Source organism: Bufo bufo, chromosome 7 (genome assembly GCF_905171765.1).
Source record: "Bufo bufo chromosome 7, aBufBuf1.1, whole genome shotgun sequence".
Taxonomy (NCBI): Eukaryota; Metazoa; Chordata; class Amphibia; order Anura; family Bufonidae; genus Bufo; species Bufo bufo.
Window position 1 is genome coordinate 234,015,325 of NC_053395.1, and position 13,478 is coordinate 234,028,802.

At 47.7% G+C, this 13,478-nt stretch overlaps 1 protein-coding gene across 1 annotated transcript in view; it reads right to left on the bottom strand.

Annotated features, from left to right (window-relative positions):
• LOC121008843 (macrophage receptor MARCO-like) overlaps nt 1-13,478 on the bottom strand; it is a 123,874-nt gene that overhangs the window by 832 nt on the left and 109,564 nt on the right. The window contains exon 11 of the mRNA XM_040441544.1: nt 440-484. Coding sequence (XP_040297478.1) covers nt 440-484 — 45 coding nt within the window. The remainder of the gene's footprint in view (nt 1-439; nt 485-13,478) is intronic.

Below are 13,478 nucleotides of genomic sequence, written 5' to 3' on the forward strand. Positions count from 1 at the left end.
AGTATTATATACAGGTATCAGCACTAGTGATGGTATATAGCAGACCTCATGTGTGTCAGGGGTGAGTACTATATGTCAGTATTATATACAGGTATCAGCACTAGTGATGGTATATAGCAGACCTCATGTGTGTCAGGGGTGAGTACTATATGTCAGTATTATATACAGGTATCAGCACTAAGTGATGGTATATAGCAGATCTCATGTGTGTCAGGGGTGAGAGTACTATATGTCAGTATTATATACAGGTATCAGCACTAAGTGATGGTATATAGCAGACCTCATGTGTGTCAGGGGTGAGAGTACTATATGTCAGTATTATATACAGGTATCAGCACTAAGTGATGGTATATAGCAGACCTCATGTCTGTCAGGGGTGAGAGTACCAGGTGTTACTGTGTGACGGTATTTTGCAGAATGCCAACACATGCTGTATTACCTTCTTCTCCTTTCTGTCCCTTACTCCCAGGTATTCCAGGGATTCCTGCTCAAGAGGAAACACATCAGATATCAGGGACGGTGTGCGGTCATATATGGAAGAACTGGCCACAGGGGGAAACACATCAAATCTTCACTTTACCGTCTACAACACTTTAATAGTGAATCCCTTGATCACTCCCTCCTGTCACCGATCATTCCCTCCTGTCACCGATCATTCCCTCCAATCACTGATCATTCCCTCCAATCACTGATCATTCCCTCCAATCACCGATCATTCCCTCCGATCACCGATCATTCCCTCCAATCACTGATCACTCCCTCCAATCACTGATCATTCCCTCCTGTCACCGATCATTCCCCCCAATCACTGATCACTCCTTCCAATCACTGATCATTCCTTCTCGTCTCTGATCATTCCCTCCAATCACTGATCACTCCCTCCAATCACTGATCATTCCCTCCAATCACTGATCACTCCCTCCAATCACTGATCACTCCCTCCAATCACTGATCACTCCTTCCAATCACTGATCACTCCTTCCAATCACTGATCACTCCATCCAATCACTGATCACTCCTTCTCGTCTCTGATCATTCCCTCCAATCACTGATCACTCCTTCCAATCACTGATCATTCCCTCCAATCACTGATCACTCCCTCCAATCACTGATCACTCCCTCCAATCACTGATCACTCCTTCCAATCACTGATCATTCCCTCCAATCACTGATCATTCCCTCCAATCACTGATCACTCCTTCCAATCACTGATCACTCCTTCCAATCACTGATCACTCCCTCCAATCACTGATCACTCCCTCCAATCACTGATCATTCCCTCCAATCACTGATCATTCCCTCCAATCACTGATCACTCCTTCCAATCACTGATCATTCCCTCCAATCACTGATCACTCCTTCTCGTCTCTGATCACTCCCTTCAATCACTGATCACTCCTTCCGATCACTGATCATTCCCTCCAATCACTGATCACTCCTTCCAATCACTGATCATTCCCTTCCATAACTGATCATTCCCTTCCATTACTGATCATTCCCTTCCATTACTGATCATTCCCTCCAATCACTGATCACTCCCTCCAATCACTGATCATTCCCTCCAATCACTGATCATTCCCTCCAATCACTGATCATTCCCTCCAATCACTGATCACTCCCTCCAATCACTGATCACTCCCTCCAATCACTGATCATTCCCTCCAATCACTGATCATTCCCTCCAATCACTGATCATTCCCTCCAATCACTGATCACTCCTTCCAATCACTGATCATTCCCTCCAATCACTGATCACTCCTTCTCGTCTCTGATCACTCCCTTCAATCACTGATCACTCCTTCCGATCACTGATCATTCCCTCCAATCACTGATCACTCCTTCCAATCACTGATCATTCCCTTCCATAACTGATCATTCCCTTCCATTACTGATCATTCCCTTCCATTACTGATCATTCCCTCCAATCACTGATCACTCCCTCCAATCACTGATCATTCCCTCCAATCACTGATCATTCCCTCCAATCACTGATCATTCCCTCCAATCACTGATCACTCCCTCCAATCACTGATCACTCCCTCCAATCACTGATCATTCCCTCCAATCACTGATCACTCCCTCCAATCACTGATCATTCCCTCCAATCACTGATCATTCCCTCCAATCACTGATCATTTCCTCCAATCACTGATCACTCCTTCCAATCACTGATCACTCCCTCCAATCACTGATCACTCCTTCCAATCACTGATTACTCCCTCCAATCACTGATCATTCCCTCCAATCACTGATCACTCCTTCCAATCACTGATCACTCCTTCCAATCACTGATCATCCCTTCCAATCACTGATCATTCCCTCCAATCACTGATCACTCCTTCCAATCACTGATCATTCCCTCCAATCACTGATCACTCCTTCCAATCACTGATCACTCCTTCCAATCACTGATCACTCCCTCCAATCACTGATCACTCCCCTCCATAACTGATCATTCCTTTCCATCACTGATCATTCCCTCCAATCACTGATCACTCCTTCCAATCACTGATCACTCCTTCCAATCACTGATCATTCCCTCCAATCACTGATCACTCCTTCCAATCACTGATCATTCCCTCCAATCACTGATCACTCCCTCCAATCACTGATCACTCCTTCCAATTACTGATCATTCCCTCCAATCACTGATCACTCCTTCCAATCACTGATCACTCCATCCAATCACTGATCACTCCTTCTCGTCTCTTTGATCATTCCCTCCAATCACTGATCACTCCTTCCAATCACTGATCATTCCCTCCAATCACTGATCACTCCCTTCCATCACTGATCACTCCCTCCAATCACTGATCACTCCTTCTCGTCTCTGATCATTCTGTAGTGTACGGGAACTGTAATACCCGTCACTACCAAAGTGTCACTTGGTGTGCTGTCGTCCCTCCTTAGTTATGGAGAAGTTGGTATATGTCAGTTTTATAAAATGTAATGCAATGCTATGTGTTTCCCTGTTACTATGAAACTTGCATGTACAGGCCTGCTAGGGGTGTCATTCCAGCTTCTAGTCGCTAGAGGGAGCTAGAGAGCCCTAGTTTATATAAGGCCAGACAGGGAAGCAAAAGTCAGTCTAGACCACAGCTCAGAAGTTTCTAGAGCCTGAGGAAGTGTCCAGAAGTTGAGAGAGACAGAAGCAAAGATCAGGAAAGCAAGAGGTACTCAGAAAGACAGAGGAGGTACTGATTAAAGCTATAGCCAAGGATATAAAGCCAGGACTAGGTTAATGGGCCTTGGTGAAGATATGCTATATTCCAGGATCAGACAGAATTAGAGTGCAAGCTCCTGTGCTGTAAGTCCTGTGTTCAACACTCTGTAATTACCCTGCTGTAGCTGAATTGCCTGCATCGACCGAATTGCAAAATCGACTGTATGCTTAGGAACTGCATTTCCAATATTGTCTCTGCTTGCAAAACTACTAAAGTTGGAGTTCTGTTTTAAGACCACGTTTCCTCGATTTATTCCTGCATCCGCAAACGGCGTGCCACCGTTTACTTGGCACTGGCGTCACAAACTATTTCTACCTATATCTGCCCTTGCAGAGAGTCAGCTGTACCAGGTTAGTGTATATTGCACTACATCACCCAGAAACACCTATTACACACAACTTGAGTACGCTGCACTTCTCTTTTGGCGTCACGAACAGGATACGCACGCTTTCTAGTGCAAGAAGCGTGAACTTTGTGCCTTATACAGTTGCCCTGTGACCAAAGTGACAATTTGCCTGTTTATTGCAAGTGGACTTTGTGGACTGAAAATCATACCCAAAGTGTACCAAAAACCTCTAAAAAGCGCTGTGCAGTGTTGCGCTGCACAGAGGAAGAAAACCGCCGCATTGGAATGTGGTTTTGTGGACTTTTTGCAATCCTGCTTGCTGTCAGTGAATGGACAGCGTTTTGCTAAAGATGGCCACCGGCTGCTTGGAGTAAAGTTTCCCGCGCCGCTGAGGACCTTCGTGGGCGGATCCCTGCAAAGACACAGAGAGTCCCGCCCTCTTCATCATCGCACCGCCGCGGCCCTGTTTCTTCTACGTCATCGGGTGCTCAGGACGTCCGGAACCTCGCGAGACTTGGCCTGCGCAAGCCCGGCGATACCGGTAAGCACTTGTAACCGGAGGGAAGGGGAGTGTACCGGCCCCTGTAGTCGCCAGCGGCCACCTCTCAATAGACTACCATGTCAGAGCCAGGAGTGCCTGAGCAGCCGACCCAGGGAGAGCTTGCAACTCCTGATCACCCTACAGCCCCTAGCATGATGCCCTTTACCATGCCCTACTATTTCGGGGCCCCATGGTTCCCCCGCTACAGGGGAGAGACCCATACCCTACGGGACTTTGAAGAAAAGTTGCTGGCACTATTCCGATTATACCCTATAAATGCCGACCAGCAAATGGAAATCCTGCTAGCACAACTGGAGGGAGCTGCCCGCAGAGAGGTATTATCCTGGCCTGCTACTGAGCGGAGTACTCTAGAACAGATCTTCACCCGCCTCAGGGCCACTTTTGAAACTAGGACTGCCTCAGAGATAAAGATGCACTTCTTTGGCAAGAGACAGAAGTCCGGTGAGCCCCTCCGTGACTATGCCCTATCACTTCAGGAGGCTTTAGGGGCTGTAATTCAGATAGATCCCAAAGAGGCTGATAACCGGGACCAGACCCTGAGGGAACAATTTATCAACGGGGTGTCTAGTGAACAAATAAGGACCCAGTTAAAGATGCTGTCCGCCCAGCACCCTAACAGTACCTTTCTGGACTTTAAAGAACTGGCTATAAAAATTCTGGGGTCCGCAGTATCTCCTGAGTTGAGCACCCCACCTGAATCATCAGCCTGCAGGCCAAAACCGCTTATCACTAACCGAGCTGAGGCCGGCCAAGCTGTTCAAGTGTCAGCTACCGATACTATCGCCATGCTGACAGAGCAAGTAAATCACCTCACTAAAAGTCTAGAGAAAGTGTGCAGAAAAATAGAGGAATGGGAAAAACCCATAATGCTAGATGAAGAGTTCCTGTCATCTCCTAGGCCGTTCCCACCTCCTTACCAAGAGACTCACCCCAGGGATCCTGGGAGGCGTAATAGAGATCGCAAGCGGCCCGTGTGTACATACTGCAAAAAGCTGGGACACACAGAATCCACGTGCTGGCAGTTAAACGGGCAACCCCTGAGGCTGAGGACCACCCCTCGGGAGGTAGAACACTAGGTCCAGAGGATCCAAATTGGATGCCACGTTATGTAGGATCCCATCCTAAAATCCATATAGAGATCAACGGGGTCCCCTTTGAAGCCCTATTAGATACTGGGTCTCAGGTCACTACTATTCAGCTGCCTGCATTTGAAAAGTTCTGGGACACCAACCAGTTGACCAAACCGCCTGAATCCTGGGTGGAAATTATCGCCAGCAATGGCAAACCAGTAAAGATTCATGGATACTGGGAACCCACCCTGCAGGTGGGAGAAGTAACCCTGCCTCAACAGGGAGTGATCGTAGTACAGGCCGGTGACAGAGGAGGACATCCTGTCATTCTAGGCACCAATGTCTTCAAAAACTGTTATTCTGAAATACTTGCCGTATTACATCAGACTTTGCCCACTGCTTCCTCTGCATCCAGGAGGGTGATTCAAAAGACTATTACTGTGTTAAGTGCCCAGCAGAGGTTTGCTAATGGGAAAGGAGAGATTTGTACTGCCAGGATCCGTGATATTAAGCCTGTGACTTTGCCTCCTAATTCTCAAACTCTTTTGTGGTGTCATGCTGTCCTGGGAGTCCAAGGCCGAGATTATCCAGCCCTTGTGGAACCAATCCAGATGGAGAATTATCCTTTTGTGAGAGCTGCCAAGTGCCTGGTGAACGTCTCCCAAGGTAAAGTACCTGTCCGTCTGATTAACCTGAGTGATCATCCTGTTGCGCTTACTAAGCATTGCCGTGTTGCCCAGCTTTCTCAGGTGTCCTTCCAAGACATCATCCGTCTTCCAGTGACGGAAAAGCCGCCAGCTGCAGTCAGCGGATGTTCGCCGGTGACCCAGCCACAAGTGCCCTGGTGGGAAGAGCTCCATGTAGGGGACGAGACTACCCCCCAACATCAACAAGAAGGGATTCTTCAGCTTGTCAAGGAGCACCACCAGGCCTTCAGTAAGCATGCTACTGATTATGGAGAGGTTAGTGCCATACAACACACCATACCTACTGGCTCTCATCCTCCTATCAAGGAGAGATACAGACCCTTACCACCTACTTCATATCAGACTGTAAAAGAAATGATCCAAGAGATGAAAGACTCTAATGTAATCCGGGACAGCCGTAGTCCGTGGGCTGCACCCCTGGTCCTTGTAAAGAAGACGGACAGTGGTATCCGTTTCTGTGTGGATTATAGGAAAATTAATCAAATAACCCACAAAGATGCATACCCACTGCCCCGCATTGAGGAGTCACTAACTGCTCTGGGCTCTTCTGCCTATTTCTCCACATTGGACTTGACCAGTGGCTACTGGCAAGTACCCATGGCCCCTGCAGATAGGGAAAAGACTGCTTTCACCACTCCCATGGGCCTGTATGAATTCAATTGTATGCCGTTCGGGCTATGTAATGCCCCGGGAACTTTCCAGAGACTAATGGAGCGGTGTTTGGGTCACAAAAACTTCGAAACAGTGCTGCTGTATCTTGATGACGTCATTGTGTACTCAAAAACATATGAAGACCATCTGAAACATTTGGCAGAAGTATTTGAAATCCTTATCAAATATGGCTTGAAGGTAAAGCCATCCAAGTGTCACCTGCTCAAACCTGCAGTAAGATACCTGGGGCATGTAGTAAGCGGAGAGGGAGTGCAACCTGACCCTGATAAATTGGCAGCTGTCTGTAATTGGCCGGTTCCTACTACCGTCAAAGAGGTGAGGAGTTTCCTGGGTTTTGCCGGCTACTATAGACGCTTTATCCCCCATTTTGCTCAAATAGCTGATCCTATCCAGGAACTCTTGAGGGGGCAACCCAAAAAGAGTCCTAGAACTCCTGTGCCCATTGAGTGGAATGAGAAAAGAGAGATAGCGTTCCAATTGCTAAAAAAGAAACTGACCGAGCCTCCTGTGTTAGGTTATCCAGATTATAGCAAGCCCTTCCATCTTTATACTGATGCTAGCAAGCGAGGCCTGGGAGCTGTGTTAGCCCAAATCCAAGAGGGAAAAGAGAGAGTGATAGCATATGCAAGCCGCTCCCTGAAAGGAGCTGAGAAAAATGACCAGAATTATAGTTCCTTCAAACTAGAGTTCCTGGCATTAGTGTGGGCAGTGACGGAAAAATTCAAGGATTATCTAGCCGCCACCCCGTTCATTGCATTCACGGACAATAACCCTCTGGCGCATCTCAATACAGCTAGATTGGGGGCCTTGGAGCAGAGATGGGCCTCTCGCCTTGCCAACTATAATTTCTCTGTAAAGTATCGTGCTGGACGTACTAATGATAATGCTGATGCTTTATCCAGGCTTCCCACAGAGACAGCTCCTGATGATGTGCGAGATGCTTGGGAAGATGTAGAGATGCCGGCCTTCTATAACAAATTTGCTCAACAGGATCAGGCTCGAGCTACCAATAACAGAGCTGCAGTTCCTTCACCCTCCAGTAGGCCTGATCCTAAAGAAGAAAGGTGGGTGAAATTACAGTCTGAAAGTAGAGTGCTGGGTGAGTTGTTGGACTTCATTACTAGTGGCAGAGCCCCTGAGAGGATTCGGCGTAAGAGTGCAGATCCTGAGCTCATCAAACTGTGGAGACAGCGCCATCAACTCTTCATACAAAAGGGCCTATTGCTACGGAGAAGTCTAGACCCAGTGTCCAACGAGAGAGTACACCAGATTCTCATACCCCGACGAGATGCAGGTATGGTGTTGGAGATGTACCACAATCAATCCGGTCACTTTGGGGTCCAAAAAACTGAGGCTACTATCCGCCAGCGGTTTTACTGGGTAGGCATGAGAGAAGACATGGAGAAGTGGTGTCGAGAGTGTGTAGCCTGTGCCTTAAAACGAAGTGAGCACCATGATCAGAGGGCACCACTGAGACCCATTGTAAGTACTCGTCCTCTTGAACTTGTCGCCATCGACCATGTAAAACTGGAGCCTAGTCGCTCAGGGTATGCTTATGCCATGACTATTATTGACCATTTCACAAAGTTTGTTGTAGCGGTGCCTGTGAGAGACCAGACAGCGAAGACTACAGCCGAAATGTTCTGGAAGCACTTCCTCCTGCCCTACGGATGTCCAGAAAAGATCCTCACCGATCAAGGACCTGCTTTTGAGTCCCATCTGTTCCATGAACTGTGCCGCTTACACAACTGTAAGAAGATCCGGACAACGGCCTACCATCCTCAAGGTAACGGATTATGTGAAAAAATGAATCAGACCTTGATAGAGATGCTGAGGGCCGTGCCTCCTGAGAACAGAGGAGATTGGCCCAGTCTGTTGCCACAGCTCATGTTCACATACAATCATACCATACATTGTTCCACCGGGTATACCCCTTTTTACTTGATGTTTGGGCGCCAAGGGACATTGCCTGCTGATCATTCATTGGACATACACGTACCTGATTGCATTAACCCATTACCTAACACCGACTGGGTTGCTGAGCACCAAAGGCGATTGGATGCAGCCAAAGCCATTGTTCAGGAACGTATGGACTTTGCTAGAGACCGACAGCAGAGAGACTATGATCAGGCAGCCCAGGCAGAACCCTTGACCATAGGGGCCGTGGTATGGTTAAAGAATAACCGCTGTACCAGCAAATTGGACAGTAAGTGGGAGCGAAGTCCTTATGTTGTCACTGCAATCCCAAATGTTGGAACTCACACTTATGAGATCACCCGGGAAGACAAGGGATCCCAAATTGTACACCGAAACCGGTTGAAGCTCTGCCTGACACCAGAACCCAGTGCCAAGAGTTCTGGATCAGAATATCCTGTGTCAGAGTCAGCAATACAGCCTGAGGATCCTATGCAGGCTGTCAGTAATCTGAGGTATGACGCTGATCCCATGCATTGGCTTCTGACACCTTGGTTGAACTTGCTGGTGCCTGCTCCGGCACCTATTGCGTCTTCACCTCCAGAAGAGCCGGTTCAAGATGCCCTGGATCCAGTTCCCCCTCTAGTGGATCTAATTGTTCCAGTTGTTCCTGACCAAGATCTCCCTGTTGGAGACCCTCCTGTTGCTCCTCTCCCTTCTACCTCGTTGCTAAGGGAAGAGGAGACCCCTGTTTTGAGAAGGTCTACCAGGATGACCAGGGGACGCCCGCCAGTCCGTTTAGGAGACTTTGATTATTCTGGTGGTGTCTCCTCCCAAACAGTTGCCACGGGCAATACCTTACTTGACATTTGTGCGCAAGAATGGACTCCTCCACGTGAGCCCTTGCCTGTGATACACCCACAGGAAACTCCTGGGTAGTTCCGTTATTTTGCTGTTCTATTATGGACTTATTCTTTGTCATGGACTATCCTGGTTATAATGTTACGCTGTGCCAGGTCAGCGCCCCCGTTCCATTCACTATCCTGAGAGAAGAGAACGATGCCCCTTGTCACCACACTGCACCTTTGCCAATTGGACCTGATGTAAATGTAAATGCAGATGAATTACATGTATGTATGCCTGCATGTCTCTGTTTTCTGTTTCAGGTAGAGATTCCAGTTGGGCGACCCATGATGGAGTACGAGGTCGTACTCAGCTTAAAGCAGTGGGGTATGTAGTGTACGGGAACTGTAATACCCGTCACTACCAAAGTGTCACTTGGTGTGCTGTCGTCCCTCCTTAGTTATGGAGAAGTTGTTATATGTCAGTTTTATAAAATGTCATGTAATGTAATGCTATGTGTTTCCCTGTTACTATGACACTTGCATGTACAGGCCTGCTAGGGGTGTCATTCCAGCTTCTAGTCGCTAGAGGGAGCTAGAGAGCCCTAGTTTATATAAGGCCCAGACAGGGAAGCAAAAGTCAGTCTAGACCACAGCTCAGAAGTTTCTAGAGCCTCAGGAAGTGTCCAGAAGCTGAGAGAGACAGAAGCAAAGATCAGGAAAGCAAGAGGTACTCAGAAAGACAGAGGAGGTACTTATTAAAGCTATAGCCAAGGATATAAAGCCAGAACTAGGTTAATGGGCCTTGGTGAAGATTGCTGTATTCCAGGATCAGACAGAATTAGAGTGCAAGCTCCTGTGCTGCAAGTCCTGTGTTCAACACTCTGTAATCACCTTGCTGTAACTGAATTGCCTGCATCGACCGAATTGCAAAATCGACTGTATGCCAAGGAACTGCGATTCCAATATTGTCTCTGCTTGAAAACTACTAAAGTTGGAGTTCTGTTTTAAGACCACGTTTCCTCGATTTATTCCTGCATCCGCAAACGGCGTGCCACCGTTTACTTGGCACTGGCGTCACGAACTATCTTTACCTATACCTGCCCTTGCAGAGAGTCAGCTGTACCAGGTTAGTGTATATTGCACTACATCACCCAGAAACACCTACTACACACAACTTGAGTACGCTGCAATTCCCTCCAATCACTGATCACTCCCTTCCATAACTGATCATTCCCTTCCATTACTGATCATTCCCTCCAATCACTGATCACTCCCTCCAATCACTGATCATTCCCTCCAATAACTGATCACTCCCTCCAATCACTGATCACTCCTTCCAATCACTGATCATTCCTTCTCGTCTCTGTTCATTCCCTCCAATCACTGATCACTCCCTCCAATCACTGATCATTCCCTCCAATCACTGATCATTCCCTCCAATCACTGGTCACTCCTTCCAATCACTGATCATTCCCTTCCATTACTGATCACTCCTTCCGATCACTGATCACTCCTTCCAATCACTGATCATTCCCTCCAATCACTGATCACTCCTTCCAATCACTGATCATTCCCTCCAATCACTGATCACTCCTTCCAATCACTGATCACTCCTTCCAATCACTGATCATTCCCTCCAATCACTGATCACTCCCTTCCATAACTGATCATTCCCTACAATCACTGATCACTCCCTCCAATCACTGATCACTCCCTCCAATCACTGATCACTCCTTCTCGTCTCTGATCATTCCCCCCAATCACTGATCACTCCTTCTCGTCTCTGATCATTCCCTCCAATCACTGATCACTCCTTCCAATCACTGATCACTCCTTCTCGTCTCTGATCACTCCCCCCAATCACTGATCACTCCTTCCAATCACTGATCATTCCCTCCAATCACTGATCACTCCTTCCAATCACTGATCACTCCTTCTCGTCTCTGATCATTCCCCCCAATCACTGATCACTCCTTCTCGTCTCTGATCACTCCCCCCAATCACTGATCACTCCCTCCAATCACTGATCACTCCCTCCAATCACTGATCACTCCCTCCAATCACTGATCACTCCTTCTCGTCTCTGATCATTCCCTCCAATCACTGATCACTCCTTCTCGTCTCTGATCACTCCCCCCAATCACTGATCACTCCCTCCAATCACTGATCACTCCTTCTCGTCTCTGATCATTCCCTCCAATCACTGATCACTCCTTCTCCTCTCTGATCACTCCCCCCAATCACTGATCACTCCCTCCAATCACTGATCACTCCTTCTCGTCTCTGATCATTCCCTCCAATCACTGATCACTCCTTCCAATCACTGATCACTCCTTCTCGTCTCTGATCACTCCCCCCAATCACTGATCACTCCTTCCAATCACTGATCATTCCCTCCAATCACTGATCACTCCTTCCAATCACTGATCACTCCTTCTCGTCTCTGATCACTCCCCCCAATCACTGATCACTCCCTCCAATCACTGATCACTCCTTCTCGTCTCTGATCATTCCCTCCAATCACTGATCACTCCTTCCAATCACTGATCACTCCTTCTCGTCTCTGATCACTCCCCCCAATCACTGATCACTCCTTCCAATCACTGATCATTCCCTCCAATCACTGATCACTCCTTCCAATCACTGATCACTCCTTCTCGTCTCTGATCACTCCCTCCAATCACTGATCACTCCTTCCAATCACTGATCACTCCTTCTCGTCTCTGATCATTCCCCCCAATCACTGATCACTCCTTCTCGTCTCTGATCACTCCCCCCAATCACTGATCATTCCCTCCAATCACTGATCACTCCCTCCAATCACTGATCACTCCTTCTCGTCTCTGATCATTTCCCCCAATCACTGATCATTCCCTCCAATCACTGATCACTCCTTCTCGTCTCTGATCACTCCTTCCGATCACTGATCATTCCCTCCAATCACTGATCACTCCTTCTCGTCTCTGATCACTCCTTCCGATCACTGATCATTCCCTCCAATCACTGATCACTCCTTCTTGTCTCTGATCATTCCCTCCAATCACTGATCACTCCTTCTTGTCTCTGATCATTCCCTCCAATCACTGATCACTCCCTCCAATCACTGATCACTCCTTCTTGTCTCTGATCATTCCCTCCAATCACTGATCGTTCCTTCTTGTCTCTGATCATTCCCTCCAATCATTGATCACTCCTTCTTGTCTCTGATCATTCCCTCCAATCACTGATCACTCCTTCTTGTCTCTGATCATTCCCTCCAATCACTGATCACTCCCTCCAATCACTGATCACTCCCTCCAATCACTGATCACTCCTTCTTGTCTCTGATCATTCCCTCCAATCACTGATCACTCCTTCTTGTCTCTGATCATTCCCTCCAATCACTGATCACTCCCTCCAATCACTGATCACTCCCTCCAATCACTGATCACTCCTTCTCGTCTCTGATCATTCCCTCCAATCACTGATCACTCCTTCTTGTCTCTGATCATTCCCTCCAATCACTGATCATTCCCTCCAATCACTGATCACTCCCTCCAATCACTGATCACTCCCTCCAATCACTGATCACTCCTTCTTGTCTCTGATCACTCCCTCCAATCACTGATCACTCCCTCCAATCACTGATCACTCCCTCCAATCACTGATCACGCCTTCTCGTCTCTGATCATTCCCTCCAATCACTGATCACTCCTTCTCGTCTCTGATCATTTCCTCCAATCACTGATCACTCCCTCTAATCACTGATCACTCCTTCCAATCACTGATCACTCCCTCCAATCACTGATCACTCCCTCCAATCACTGATCACTCCCTCCAATCACTGATCACTCCCTCCAATCACTAATCACTCCTTCTCGTCTCTGATCATTCCCCCCAATCACTGATCACTCCTTCCAATCACTGATCACTCCCTCCAATCACTGATCACTCCTTCTTGTCTCTGATCATTCCCTCCAATCACTGATCATTCCCTCCTGTCACCGATCATTCCCTCCTGTCACCGATCATTCCCTCCAATCACTGATCATTCCCTCCAATCACTGATCATTCCCTCCAATCACTGATCATTTCCTTCCATTACTGATCATTCCCTTCCATTACTGATCATTCCTTCCAATCACTGATCACTCCTTCC